General features: G+C 43.3%; 1 protein-coding gene across 1 annotated transcript; it reads left to right on the forward strand.

The window, feature by feature from the left end:
* Positions 1–1,807: 1,807 nt before the first annotated feature.
* LOC138246756 (ribonuclease-like) lies at positions 1,808–2,284 on the forward strand. The gene has a single exon (XM_069201517.1). It carries the CDS (start codon positions 1,808–1,810, stop codon positions 2,282–2,284), a length of 477 nt encoding a protein of 158 aa, XP_069057618.1.
* The last annotated feature ends 13,671 nt before the right edge of the window (positions 2,285–15,955 follow it).

A 15,955-nucleotide genomic window follows, 5' to 3' on the forward strand; every position in this document is an offset into this window, starting at 1 on the left:
ATTACACTTCTAAAATGTAATAAGGCAACGCCAATGTTATTCTACGTGAGAAGAGATAGGCCTTGCAGTAGTGAAAAACGAATTTAAGAGTTTTAACTACCAGAACATGTAAAACTTAAAGGTACATGTCCTACATTTTAAATGCAGTGCATTCTGCCTTCTGGGCTGCCAAGGGGTACCTTAGAGGTGACTTATGTATTGAAAAGGCATGTTGGGCATGGCAAAAGGTTTATTTTACCTGTCTGACCTGGCAGTTTAAACAGCACATATATGCCCTCATTACGAGTGTGGCGGTCTTAAGACCGTCACACTCGCGGTGGCAGTCAGACCGCCACCAAAGTGGTGGTCCGACCTCCATATTCCGACTCTGCCCAAAGCACCATTGTTGGACCGCCGGCATCGGCACTTTTAGACCAGCTGATGGCCTGGCGGTGCCGGCAGTCTTAATCTGGCAGGGCAGCGCTGCAAGCAGCCCTGCCCTGGGGATTACGACTCCTATATCTGCCAGCTTTTGCATGGCAGTTCCACCACCATGCAAAGGCTGGCGGAGACAGGGTGCCAGGGGCCCCATGGGGAGAACTATACTGCCCATTCACTTGGCATGGGAAGCACAGTGGGCCCCCATGGACAGCCCCGTTGTGCTTTTCACTGCCTGATTTACAGGCAGTGAAAAGCGCAACGGGTACTGTCGCACCCAATGCACAGCAACATTGCAGTCGGATCGATTACGAGCCAGCATCAATGTTATGGTGATTTTCCCAGTGAGCAGAAATGCTGTTTCCGCCTACTGGCGAAGCAGGAAACTCATCATAGGGCCAGCGGGTGGAAAACCGACCCAAAGAGTTTGTCAGGCCCATAGTGAGGCCCATAGTCTCTGCAATGGCAGGCCTGAGACATTGTAAAGGGCTAATTAAGTGGAATGTGAAATTTGAGGTTTAGCTTGTACATTTTGTGGCAATGATCGTGGAGTTCAAGCAAACTATTGCGCATTCAAGTTATCATTTTATGCATTATTGCACTATAAGATTTTTATTATTCGACTGTGTGGGGTTGCATTTGTGATGGTATCCAGAGATCTATCCATATGGATAAAATAATAATCATGTTCCTGCAACAAAGAATGGCATATGTTTTTTCTGCAACATGTCTTTTTAAGTAAGATCTACCTGTGTTAAATTATCATGATGACAATTTCATGCCTTTACAGCAACACGTGATGATCAAATGGAAAAATCGTTTTGTCCAGATTTCAGCATTGCATTGAATTCAAGGTGCAGTGTGCTGGGGACTTCTTCATGAAACACAAAAACCTCTCAGGGAAATGTTTACACTGCTTAGTCGAAAGTTTTTCTTGGGAACATTGTATCAGAAAGATGTTCTTAAATTTGACTCTAATTCTCATTTCACAATATTCTCACAACATCTGCAAGAGACTCACCACACTGCAACCTAGACATGTGACCAACAGTGCAAGGCCGACGCTTGATGGGAGAGCAGAAAGATATAAGTGACAAAATAACTGAACAAATTACAATTATGCAATGCATGAAGATAGTTTGTCCCACAGTTTTTAGGAATAATCAATAATCTTTGATTCACGTTACTAAAAAATTCAGAGATTATTTTGAACTGACTTTGAGGCAGTGATACTGCTCTTTCAATGTGTGTAATGGCACAAATTATAAAAATAAGTTAGACATATGTTTTGAAATAAAGAACTGCCTATTGTAATGAGTGGTGTGCACCACATTTCTAATGCTGCTTCTCCCCTGTTTTTGGTGTTACATCCAGGTGACCAGCCATCGACATGTCGCTGATCACAGTACACTTGCTGGGCCTTCTGCTGGTGGTGGCTTTTGTCTCTTGTGCCGACAACCACTGCAAACCACCTTCCAGAGAGACTGATTACCAAAGATTCCTAAGACAACACTATGACAATCCAAAGAGCTCCGGTGGTAATGACTACTGTGAAAAAATGATGCTCCGAAGGTGTATGACAAACCTAGACCCCCCGAAGAAGAAATGCAAAGAAACCAACTCGTTCATCCATGCCACCAAGAAACAAATCCAAGGCGTCTGTGGCAAAGGAGGGAAACCTTATCAAAATAAAAAGGACTTGAGAGTAAGTCTCCAGCCTTTCAGCGTCACGACCTGCAAGAACAAAGGCGATGCAGCGGTGCATCCTTGTCAGTACAAGAGGAGTTCCACCACCAGAAAAATTGTCATTGCTTGCAGAAAAGGGTTCCCCACACACTTTGATGAAGGAATAGTTGTCCCAAAATAAGCAGAGCCATCAGCAGCTGTGTTGGTTTTAATTTGAGAAATGTGATACATAATACAAAAATAAATTCTGTGTATTGTAAAAGGTTGACCAAAAAGAGCTACAATAGAGAACTGAAGGAACATAAAAAGTACAAAGATGGCATTGTGGATTGCTTTTGGAAGTGATCTACAAAGCTCATACTATTGTCTGTTGTAACTTTATATCTCTTTTTTCATCTAATAAAATACATGACAACTTACACCAGACATATATTAACTGTTTTAAGAGCTCCTGACATTTAAATATTTTAGAAATGTATCTGTTTGAGGCTTTGCCTCTTTTTTACTTCCAGTTCCATTTGTTTGTAGATGAAGACATCAACATATAGCCACACCACAGCACAGGTAAAACATATATTACTAATTCAGTAGAGTCAGTCCAGGGTTAGCAATAAATGTGACACTTTCCTCTGAAATGCCTCGGATTGCTCCATAAAACAGAATCACAGTTATTCCAACAAAATTAGAGATAACGTCTAAAAGAAGATAAACACATAGCAGCATCCCAAACAAAATTATACTTTTTTCTTGAAATAAAACACAAACATATATACTACCAAAAATGTGTTTGATAAGATTTGAATCAAATAGCTAAGAAAACCCTCATATCAAAAGTAAGCCTGAGAAAACATAACATTAGATTCGCCTACTGTGGATTACTGTAACAGCATCACTTGGTTGAAATGCATCGCATTCCAATTTTTATCTGGTCATTAAACCTAAAGCTTTTGCATAGGCTCTTGCTGTAACCAGTTCACACACTGACACAGCCTCTCACCCGCAATGAGAATTAACAAGTTTGCTGCTAAGCCTTTCCTTCCAGAATGCTAAGCACTTTTTTCATTTTGGGGTAACTCGCAATTACTGCTTTATAGGTTTTTCTCATGTACAGTATCCACTTCAAATTTGCATCCTTTTCCCATATCCTCCTGGGAATTGTAAAGAAACTCCGGGTTTGTGGATTTCCCTGGATGGGACCAACTAAATAGCGAAAATAAGACTAAGGGGTCGAGTATGAGTTTAGCAGATGGAAAAGTCTGTCTGCCAAACTCCAGTGGTCAGGTTACCGCCTATGCGGCAGCCTTCACGCAGGCCCCATTACGAGTTTTCCACTGGATCACTGGGTGGAAACACAGTTTCTGCCCTCTGGCCTAGCGGGAAACAGCCCACAACATTGACACTAGCTCATAATTGAGCCGGAGGCAATGTTGCAGTGCATAGGGTTCACCAGCACCTGTCGCGCAATTGACTAAGTTGGGTGACGAGGCTGGCCAGGGGGACCTGTACTGCCCATGTCTTAATACCACCACACTCGTAATCAGGCCCTAAATCTTTGTTTTTAGTGAATAACAGGAAGAAAGTGCTTCACAAGAAAGCATATTTTTTTCTAAAATAAAAAACATCAACTATAGGTTTGCTGTGATTGATCACCACCTACCCAGCTTTCAGGAGCAAGCACAGTTGTATTTAGAAAATGCTCACCACTCTTTTTGCATTTTTCTAAGAGGAAGTCCATTTGTGGTTTCAACCTACTTACAGTTTCTTGTGGAAGCTGGTGCAAAACGCGTGGTTGTCCCCAGAAAGCTGTACCTTTCTGAAAAATACACACAATACTGAATAGTAATAAAGAAAATAGAAAGAGTGAAAAATTGGTATGAAGGAACCGTATGTATTTCAGAATTTATCCTGAGTTTAGGAAAAGTGGAATTTGGGGATAGCCATACAAACTTGTGATTCACAGGCCATTTTGCAAAATGTCTTCTTTCTTTCAGCTGGCTTATATTGGGAAGCCACCAATGGAGGGATATCCTGAAATAATATCAAGTGATCTAATATTCTGTGTTCCCACACATCTCCCAATAAATACAGCACCCCAATTGTGTGGCTGGGATTAGCACCTGCAAACAAAACATGAATTGGTGACATCATAATTCACCCAGTAGAAACCACACTTTTTTTACAATGTGGTTAGCTGTGGATTTTAAGTCCTAACTCATCCACCAACCCAAGAAAACCTACTACATCCAGGCATTTCTAAACAATAGACAGCAGTCATAGTTCAGGGTGTTGTGCATCATGTGGTTCCCATGATATTTTTTATCCACAATGTCCTGCAGACCTCACATTTTGCAAAAGATCATGCATAGCCCAGACTTTCTGTGTCGTAAAATTCTGTAATTGGTAGGGATCCTAAAAGGTTCTTACCAGTCAGTGTTTGTCCTTTTGCCCAATTAAAATGCTACCTGATTTGTGTGGCTGGTCTTTGCACCCATGCTAAGCTGCAAAATGCAATGTGGAGAAATCATAAATAGGGGTAGCTGTGGCATTTGCCCAGGCTGGGCAGCCAACCAAGGAAAACTGCCAAACCCAGGCATTTTCTAAAACTAGACAAGCGGAGGCCTCCTGGGTGGGGTGCATTATGTGGATCCTGCAAAGTTTGTCTTGCCCACAGTGCCCTGAGAACCTTAAACCTTACCTAAAATCATATATGTCCCATTCATGTCTGTGACATAGACTTCCAGAATAGGTGGGGATCCACACAATTGCTGCTTCCAGTGTTCCACCTCTTCATCCAGTGGTGATGCTACCCTACTTATGTCATTGGTTATAGTGCCTGTGAAAGCAATTGATCAAACCAGGGACAATGGGAATCCTCCATTGGGGAGTAGGACCAGCCACACAAACTGGATACTATTTTTATCAGAAGTGTGGGAATGCTGAGTAGTAGGAAATTTTGGGATTCCTGAAGATTTCAGAACTTTCCCTCAGATACATTTGTGGAAACTACATGATTTCAAGAAGACATCATGGGATCCAAATGAAGCAAACCACCCTGCGGTCTCCTTCAAATATATTTTACAAATGTATATGAGGTGGTAGGTTTTCCCTGAGACCATGTGCACACCGGTAGAGAAAGTGTGATAACACAATGGGGCTCTTTTAGAACTCCTCTGTGCCAGTGATGTCACTTTTTGCCATGCACTGGTGGCACATAGTGCAGGGTCGTGTCTACAATGCCACACAACACCACTTTTTGTGGCTTTTCTTGGCCCTGTAATTATGGTGTAAGGAAGTGCAGCGCAAGCCACTGAGATGCCTTACACTGCACTAGAGAGGCATTCCTTGGGCATGAAAATGTTTTTTCCCATGCAACACCAATGGGTTATGGTGCATTCCTAGATTTAAAAGGCATTTTTAACCTTGGAATGCATCAACAGGAAGAAATATCTTTAATTTCTCCTCAATGTTTCCTCTGCAGCATTCTGCAGCACACATAGAAAAAGGAAAAAGCCCCCATGGATTCTATTTTGTAAAGAAGGTGTCCCTTACTGCACAGAAGCACTCCTGTCTTTGACACTGGCATCCTTGCACCACGGTGAAAGGATGTCTGAATCGGTGCTAGGCAGCCTGTTGTGTGCCAGGGCAGGGGGTGAAGACAGAAATGCACTGTATTTAGTAGATGCAGTAAATGTCTGCCTTTTCCCTTTGGCGCAGGGTAGCACAACAATGTCACTTGCTCTGCTGACCTGCACCACAGGGTTTGTTAATATACCCCAACTATTATTACACCCACCCACATCTCTGGTACACACATGATATTAATACAATGTCAAGACAATGAAAACACAGAAATTACTGCTAACAAGATAAATGTAATTTGAGAATACTGAACTTATGACTCATTGATCGTGAGCTGTAGAGCCAAGTAAAAGCATCAATCACTTACAGGCCATTAAGGCGCCTTTCGTTCATCACAAAAAATGCTAAAAAAAACCCTCACTATTCAAGGGCCCTTCACTTTCACATGCTCACAGGACTGACCAGTCATACCACTAATCACCCAGAGATCAGTCAGCTCATAAAAACACTGCCAGCAAGTCACTACATGTGCACTGCCAGCCAGCCATCAATACACTCACATGCCCCCAGTCAAGCACTACTATGCAGACACACACACACACACTGCCAGTCAACAACCAATGCATATGTACACCATCAGTCAACCAGCACTACACACAGATACACCTCTAGTCAACCACTACTATACACACTTACCACAAGTCAACTGCCACCACACACACTCCACCAGTTGACCGCTTTTACAAACGCATACACAGGCACACACACACACCACCTGTCAACTGCCACTACACACATACACACACAGCCAGTCAACTGCCACTACACACACCACCAGTCAACCACCACTAAACACACACACTGCAAGTCAACCACTATACATACACATCCCACTGGTCAACCACCACTACCTACACTGCCAGCTAGCCATCAATACACACAGACAACACCATTTAGACATCACCATAAAGCTCTATGCCTCTTACATTTCTAAAGCCCTCTCAGAATGAATAGATTACAGACATAAAGCAAATACAGAAAACAATATTCATTTCATAGACACTTTAGTGGCACACTTTAGTGGCAGTTCAAGAGCTGCTCTAGAACTACCAGATGGACTTCCACAAATCTTCATGTTACGAAGCAGTTCTGAGGTTTAACTTTGTTGACGAAATTGCTCAGGAAGACACCCAAGTGTTATTCAGAGAACTTTTGTGTATCAGTGCTCAGAGCAGGCTTTAAAAGGGGTCTTCCATTATTTATAATGAGCCCCTTTGTACTCTGCAGGAGTAGTACCAACATTTTGGTGCTACTTCTGCAGGGTACATCAATAGTGTCAGGAATTCTTAAGCTATTGCCTCCTACCGTGCGCCATGGTGCGCCATATTCTGAATATGGCGCACACATGGTTGAGATGGGGTGGCACTATAGGGTGCAAAGAAAGTGGCACTGCACTGGGTGCAACGCCACTTTCCTTAAGTATGTCCCTTGGTCCTTTGCCTGAGATGCAGAGGGAGTCTCAGAGTCGTGTTTGGAGGTAGATTAAAAAAGCAACCAAACAACCTGCTGGGTGTCAGATTGTGGGCAGCCAAGGTGCTTAGTAATAAAATTGTCTCAAAGAAACAGACAACAATAGCTAATGAACTTTCTACCACAAAAATATACTTAGATACCTTTTGCTTGCCACACACAGCTAGATTATCCTAGTAGAAAGGAAAAATACACACAAGGTATACACATTATCGATCTTGCACAAGTCCAAATGTGAATTTGAAACAAAATAAAAATGTAAGGGAAATATGCAAAATTATTACAGTAGGAAAATACAATTCAAACAGGACAATTATACTCAGTTGAAGTAAGCATTAAAAGAAAATCCCTACCAAACACATGCCACTGTACAAACTGCAGATCAACCATTGCAAAAATCTCAAGCAGGAGTCGCCATCAACAAAATCAAAAGCTTTGCACAACAATAAAAGGGAAAAAATGCTAAGTTCACAAACGCAAATGATAAGAAATAAAACAGTTGACATTTCTAAAACAATCAAGTCAGATACAGAGGCAGATCACCATAAAAAAAAATCTGCCCCCAAAGGCTGTAAACACCAAAGGTAAAAGATTGGCACCCGAGATGGAAGATATCCTTATCCCGTATTTTAAATATGGCACACACATGGTGGCAGTAGTGGTGCGCTAAGATGTGCAAGGAAAGGGGGTGCAGCGCCACTTAAACTTATCTACAATCCCATTTAAATTTTGGTTTTTATTAATTCATTTGGATTCTGTGGTGACAACAATCCAAGTCATAATGAGACAAGAGTTTTACTAAATAATTTCAACATTCTGATCTGACGGAATTACACAATAGGCTATTAACATAGTGCCATATTTAAGAGCCCCTCGTCCACCTTAGCCCTGCCATAGCATAATTTCTTTCACGCTAAGGTGGCGCTAAAGTGGCATTTGCCCCATGCCATGTTTACAAAATGGGGCAATGCATGCATTGCACCACGTTGTAAACCCTTGCACCACATTATGCCTGCACCAGGCATAATGTATGCAACAGAGGCATTCCCCTGTTAATCTAAGAGATTTCAGAGCAGGTGTTCAAAGGGAGTATATCATTATTTATAATGGGCGCCAAAATGTTGGCGCTACTCCTGCAGAATACATCAATAGAGTAAAAAAATGACACTATTGCCCCCTATTGTGTGCCATTGGGTGCCATATTTTGAATATGGCACACACATGGTGGCGGTAGGGGAGTGCTAAGGGGCGCAAGGAAAGTAGCACTCCACTGGGTACAACGCCACTTTACTTAAATCTGCCCCTTAGAGTCCTCCATTTTTCTCTGCTGCCATTGGACATTAAAACAAATTTACCACTTCTGGAAAAATGTTCACCCTGATGGGCTGTTCACCTCAAAAAATGAATACTTAACAGACTCTTACCCCCACCCCATAACCCATGGGAAGAGTGTACCTCCTGTTGTAATGAAATGAGTACCAAGAAACAATCCAGAGAGAGTTGGGCTCAATCACTAAGATTTGTAATCCTAATCTGGATTTTTAATCTTAATCCTAAACTAATCTGGAGATATTGGAGTTGAAATTGAGGAACAGCCATTGTCAAGATTCAGCTTACCTTATTGCTTACAACTCACATCTCATTGCGCCCCAGCACTAACACCCTCATTATGAATGGCCTTGTAAGCAGATTATATAGAATCCAACATTACTGATAATGGGGAATCAGAAGTACTGGGTGCCGGTATTACCAAGCGATCACAAGTTGATTCATTATAGAGCCCTCTCCACTGTGAAATAGCATAATGACATCAGAAATTTGGTACTACCAGATACATTTTCCACATGTAAACTGGGTATCTCACTTCTTTTTACAGAGGCAAAGACCCCTGGAGGATTTGTCCTGGTAGAAAATGTAGTGTTACTTCAACCGGAAATACCGGATGGTGGTACACAGAACCACTTGTGATTCCTGATGCAACAGATAGCTCCTTTTTCCAACCACTTTCAGATTTTCAGTCAAGTATAGTGAGAGCCCAAAAATGAATCCTTTCCTTTGCATATGCTCTCTCTTGTAAACAGGATAAAATTGGCTTAGATCCAGTTGGCACATTTAACTTATCTGTACATTCCTTGTATATTGTCAATTCATATAGCTAGGGCCTGAAAATTAAATGCTACTAGAGGGCAGCAACATTTTGCCACCCATTAAAGTGACCCTTTTAAACTTGCCTTAAGCCTATCATTTGCAGCCTATGTACATTTTAAAAATATCATTTTGATCTGGCAGAATAACCTCTTTCCTTTTTAATATATATAAACCACCCCGAAGCCACAAGGGCTGGATGCAGTGTATTTAAAAGTTGGACATGAACTTTTCAGTTTTACATGTCCTAGTGGTGAAAAACTCTTAAATGTTTTTTTCTCCACTGCAAGGCATACAACTCCTATAGATTAGGTTACCTTAATACATTTATTAAGTGATAACTTTGATCTGGAGCAGATAGGAATCTTGAGTTTGGTCCCCAAAACTTTAGAATTGAAAACCCTTTTTTATGGTGAAGTCAGATTTTGAATACAGTTAGGGGAGGCCGGTAGCTTCATGCACTTCAAAGGGAGTTCTCCAGAAACTTCTCTTACTTCAAAAAAGGTGCATGAAAACAGCAACCTCAGACCCACTCTTATGTTCACTTTCTGGACCTGTGAAAGGACTGTCAGAAAGCTGCCTGCTCCTGTGGCCTGATCTTTACTTCTGAAAACTGCTTCGCTACATCTGGAAGGAGTGTTTTGCTGCCTGAAGCCTGCTATGGACATTCAGAGTACTGACCTACTTCTTGAGCCCTGTACCACTACTGAAATCAGAATTATTAGAGTGAGTCCAAGGGCTAGTTGGCAGGCCACCTGTTCAGAGCCACAGGGACAAAAAGACTCCCACCATCTTGAACCCACACCTGGACCTAGCCTGAGTGAGTCCTGAACCCCCCACTGTCAACCCAGCAGACCTGGGCCCTGAGTAAAGGCAATAAAGGTGCCCAGATAGCCAAAACCCAAACGTAGGACTTAAAAAATATTTGCTAAAAACTGGTCTGCGCACCAAGAGGAGAACAGGTCTTCCCTACTCGTTTAGCCACCGACCGTGCTTCGCCGGTCTCCCTGACTTTGCAGCAGCTTCTGCTAAATTCTTCTCCACAGCAGCAAATTCTATTCATAGGTCCTTCACCAAAGGTATATCAGCCTTGTGGAGCTCTTGATGGCTACATCCTCCAGCCTTGGCCTCGCTGGAGATTTTCCCAGAAAACAGTCCAAACAATTAAATCTTAAATGTAGCTTCGTCTAGCAGCTCCCTGATGACAATGCCTCCTCCTTGGAGACAGCCTGCAGACTTGCCTCACTGAACTTTTCCTTTTGGAGCAACTTTTTACTCAACTTTTTTCTAAGTCTAAAGGGAAGAGCCAATCTGACCCCAGTCCACTCTTTGTATCAGACTTGCGCTCCATTGTGTCTGCTGTATTTTTCAAGTTCGATCCAGTCTCATGCAACTAGATGTCTTTGGCTGGCCAATCGTTCATTTAGGTGCTAGTTTTTACCTTAAAGTTTAAAAACTCATATGCTGGTTCTACTGATTCGATTTTTGAAGTTTTGGTGTCAAGTAATTTATTAAAATGACTCTATTTTTCCAATTTGGTTTGAGATTTTTCTTGTGTTGTGTTTTCACTTTATTACTGTTTATGTGCTGCATAAATTCTTTACACATTGCATCTAAGTTAAGCCTGACTGCTTTTGTGCCGAGCTGCCAGAGGGTTAAGCACTGGGTAATTTAGTGACTTTTGTGGTTCACAATGACAGGGATTGTGGCTGCTGCTTGAGAAGAATTAACACTCTATTCAACCATCAATCCAATTTCACACACAATCTAATAGGAATCAGTGGTTCAAGGGGCTTCTTTTAAATGAATATTGATTGGTTGTAGCTAGAATGGAAGGCCGAGGTTGAATGAGCACAGATTGTGCCCCTACTGTGGCAGTGACAAGTGAACAGGTCCTAAACTGGGTCCTTAACCCATTCGGTGCCTTGGACAGAAAGGTTAGGTCCTCGGCTACAGCTCCATTACGTCCTGCACCAGACCTACGGGGGAAGGGATAGCACTCCCCCTGTGGGCCTCACCCCTGCCACCCCTGACCTCATCAGAGGTCGCTCCTGTCACACCTGTTGCGCTGTTTATGGCCTTTCCTTGTCAAACGCATTTGGCCCACCTACACAAGTAAGGTATCATTTTAATCCCAAAGCCGTGGGGCACATTGGGTGGTAGGTACCAGTGCCAGTGTAGTAATCCCACACAGAAATGTGAGGAAAATATGATATTTTAGCTAATTTTGAGGTTTGCAAAGGATTCTGGGTAACAGATCCCAGTGAGAGCCCCACAAGTCACCCTATCCTGGAATCAGCTATGTGTCTAGTTTTAAAAAATGTGCAGGTTTGTTAGGTTTCCCTAGCTGCCTGCTGAGCTAGAGCCCAAAATATACAGCTAGGCACTTTGAAAAAAACAGGTCAGTTTTCATTAGAAAAATGTTATGTGTTCACGTTGTGTTTTGGGGCATTTCCTGTCACGGGCACTGTTTCTACCAATACAAGTGAGGTATCATTTTTTTCAGGAGACTTGGGGGAATGCTGGATGGAAGGAAGTTTGTGCTCCTCGCATGTTTCAGAACTTTCCATCATTGAAATGTGAGGAAAACGTATTTTTTTGCCAAATTTTGAAGTTTGCTAAGCATTCTGGGTTACAGACCCTGGTGAGAGAGCCACAAGTTACCCCATCCTGGTTTCCCCTAGGTGTCTTCTTTTGAAAAATGCACAGGTTTGGTAGGTTTCTCTAATTGCCGGTTGAGCTACAGCCCAAAATCCCGAGCTAGGCACTTTCCAAAAAACACATCAGTTTTCAATGTAAAGATTTGATGTGTCCATGTTGGGTTTTGGGGCGTTTCCTGTAACAGGCACTAGGCCTACCCACACAATTGAGGTACCATTTTTATCAGGAGACTTGGGAGAATGTTTGTTAGAAGGAAGTTTGTGGCACCTCTCAGACTCCAGAACTTTGCAGCACCGAAATGTGAGTTAGAAGTGCTTTTTGGACAGATTTTGAGGTTTGCAAAGGATTCTGGGTGCCACAACCTGGTGAGAGCCCCACAATTCACCCCATTCTGTATTCCCCTAGGTTTGGTAGGTTTCCCTAGGTGCTGGCTTAGCTAGAGGCCAAAATCCACAGCTAGGAAACATCCGGAACAACAACTCCAGAACAATGATTACACTATTAACGCTAGCAGAACCACACTTGCCTAAACAGTGACTCCTTTTTTCTCTGCCTTAACCACGCAAGTGCAGAACAACGCACATACGTGGTTGAGGCAGAGAAAAAGTGAGAGTGCATTGGGAGAGGATGCGGTCAGGTAAGTTTGGCAGGGGGGCTGTTGGTGGTAGTTTTTTGGGGGGGTGGGTGGATTAAGGGCTTGGGGCGGGAGTTTGGGGGTCGGGTAGTTTGGTTTTTTAGGTGTTGGGTGGGGGATCGGGTAGTTCTGTTTTTTATGGGAGAGGGATCGGGGCAGTTCTGTTTTAGGGGCGAGGGTGGGGGGTTGGTGTAGTTCTGTTATTAGGGGCTTGGTGGGGGGGTCGGGTAGTTTGGTTTTTAGGGGTGGGGGATCGGGGTAGTTAGGTTTTTGGGGGTGGGGGAGTCGGGGTAGTTTGGTTTTTGGAGGTGGGGGGTTCAGGTGGTTTGGTTTTTGGGGGTAGTGGATTGAGATAGTTTGGATTTTGGGGGTGGGGGATCAGGGTAGTTAGTTTTTTTTGGGTATGGGATCGGGGTAGTTTAAGTATTAGGGGTATGGTACTTCCGGGTTTTAGGGCAGGTCGGGGGGTTGCATGCTAGAACCATGCATGCCGTTCCCACACATGCCTTTACTAGGTATGCCTTTACAATGAAACATCATTGTAAAGGCATGCGTGGTAAAGGTATACATTCCTCACTGGCTACTACAGGAGATTTGTGAAGGGGTATAGCACCATTGTTGCACCGTTGACAGAGCTGACTTCCAAAAAGCAGCCAGACCGGTGAGCTGCACGGAGGCATGCCAGAATGCTTTTGACATCCTGCTATGCGCATTGTACCTGGACTTAAGGCCGCTGACTTCTCCAAAGAGTTAATTGTTGAGACAGATGTCTCAGAGCATGCCTTAGGGGCTGTGCGCTCACTGCTAAATGAAGAGGGTATGGATTAACCTGCAGCCTTCATCAGTAGTAGGTTACATCCCCCTGAACAGAGGTAAAGTGCAGTAGAGAGGTGCCGGCTGAGCTAGAGGCCAGAATCCACAGCTAGGTACCTTGCAAAAAACAGGTCAGTTTTCATTTAACAAATGTGATGTGTTCATGGGGCATTTCCTGCTGCTGGCACTAGGTCTACCCACACAAGAGAGGTACCATTTTTATCAGGAGATTTGGGGGAATACTGAGTGGAAGGAAGTTTGTGGCTCCCCTCACATTTCAGAACTTTCCATCTCCAAAATGTGAGGAAAAAGAGTTTTTGCTAAATTTTGAGGTTTGCAAAGGATTCTGGGTAACAGAACCTGATAAGTGCCCCACAAGTCACCCCATCCTGGATTTCCGAAGGTGTCTAGTTTTAAAAAATGCACAGGTTTGGTGGATTTCCCCAAGTGCTGGCTGAGGTAGAGGCCAACATCCATAGCTAAGCACTTTCCAAAAAACACATCAAATTTCAATGTAAAAATGCGATGTGTCCATGTTCCATTTTGGGTGTATTTCCTGTTGCGGGCACTAGGCCTACCTACACAAGTGAGGTACCATTTTTATCGGTAGACAAGGAGGAATACAGAATAGAAGAACAAGTGTTATTGCCCATTGTCTTTCTCTACATTTTTTCCGTCCAAAGTAAAACAGTGTTTAAGAAAGAAGTCTACTGTATTTGAGAAACGCCCTGTAATTCACAAGCTAGTATGGGGACTCCAAAATTCAGAGATGTGCAAATAACCAATACTCCTCAACACCTTATCTTGTGCCCATTTTGGAAATACAAACGTTTCCTTGATACCTATTTTTTACTCTATAGTTTACCAAATGAATTGCTGTATACCCGATATACAATGAAAACCCATTGCAAGGTGCAAATCATTTATTGGCTTTGGGTACCTAGGGTTCTTGATGAACCTACAAGTCCTGTGTATCCCCACAACCAGAAGAGCCATGTCATGGGGACAAACGGGATTCAGAAGAGAGGCAGATGGAAGGAACCCACTTTGGATGCCTGGGGAAGCGGTAAAGAACAGTCAGGGACAGAATCAGTGGAGGAACAGCCTCATCAGGTGACCCCAATGACAGCAGACCTGTTGGGCTCAGAGGTAACTCAAATCTAATAAACTGAGACAAAGACAAGGCCTAGCACGACCGGGTGGGGGCGGATGAGGGGGACTTCAATTGAGGCCTCCCGTCCCTCTCTAGCTCCTCCTTTCATCTAAGCCCCTCGGTGTGGGGACAGGACAGCAGAAATCAAATGCAGAATGGTGAAAGACAAACTGTGACGATTGCATGGTTCACGCCTCAGAGAAACTTGCAACGGGGGACAAGGGTCGCCTTTTAGGGATTAGGGCTGACACATGCCATGAATTGGGAGGTGGTTAGTTTTAAACTCACTGCATGGTAAGGTAGGGCGGGGAAGTTGGGGGGGTATAGTTAACAGTTCAATTCAAACAAAGGGTTGATGGGACATTTTAAATTGGTACAAATGTCACTGGAGGTCTAAGGGGGGAAAATCCTAACTACATAGAAAGACCATTCTTGCTGATACCACTACCATGGGCAATGAGAAACTTTCTTTCCTCACATGGAATGTGAACGGGTTAGGAAATAAATTAAAATTTGGTCTGGTACACAAAACACTCTCTAGATATAAGTCAGATATAATATTTTTGCAAGAAACCCACCTCATGGATACACAACATAAAGCCATAGAAAGGGGGAAATACAAGATAGTGGGACATATGCAGTTCTCGTCCGGGTCTAGGGGGGCTATGGTGGTTATTAAAAAAATCTCTCCCATTTCACACCACCCGTACATGGGTGGATCATACGGCTGTTACATAGCAATACTAGGGGAGTACACAAAAAAGTGATGGTCACAGGAATAGATAGAGTTAATAATTCAGAGAAAGGATGCCCACCCACTGATAAACTGGAGGGGTTCACACATGCAATGGGCCATGGGCAGGAAAAAGGGTACTCATACTATTCAGCCATTCACAATACTCACTCAAGATTAGGGGCCAGATGTAGGAAAGCTTTAGCGACTCTCAAACGACGAAAAACGCCGTTTGTGAGTCGCTAAAGCCCATCTGGTATGTAGAAATGCATTTTGCGAGTCGGAACCGACTCGCAAAATGCATTTCCGAGTCGCAAATAGGAAGGGGTGTTCCCTTCCTATTTGCGAGTCGCACTGGTATGCAATTCCATTTGCGACCACGAAAGCGGTCGCAAATGGACTCGCAGTTACCATCCACTTGAAGTGGATGGTAACCCAGTTGCAAACGGGAAGGGGTCCCCATGGGACCCCTTCCCCTTTGTGTCTGGCCTAAAAAATTATTTTTCAGAGCAGGCAGTGGTCCAATGGACCACTACCTGCCCTGAAAAATACCGAAACAAAAGGTTTCGGTTTATTTTTCAAAGTGCAGCTCGTTTTCCTTTAA

The sequence above is a fragment of the Pleurodeles waltl genome, chromosome 7 (assembly GCF_031143425.1).
Source record: "Pleurodeles waltl isolate 20211129_DDA chromosome 7, aPleWal1.hap1.20221129, whole genome shotgun sequence".
Classification (NCBI taxonomy): Eukaryota; Metazoa; Chordata; class Amphibia; order Caudata; family Salamandridae; genus Pleurodeles; species Pleurodeles waltl.

Coding starts and splice junctions, on each gene's coding strand:
- LOC138246756 (XM_069201517.1), top strand. CDS start 1,808: ATGTCGCTGATCACAGTACACTTGCTGGGCCTTCTGCTGGTGGTGGCT.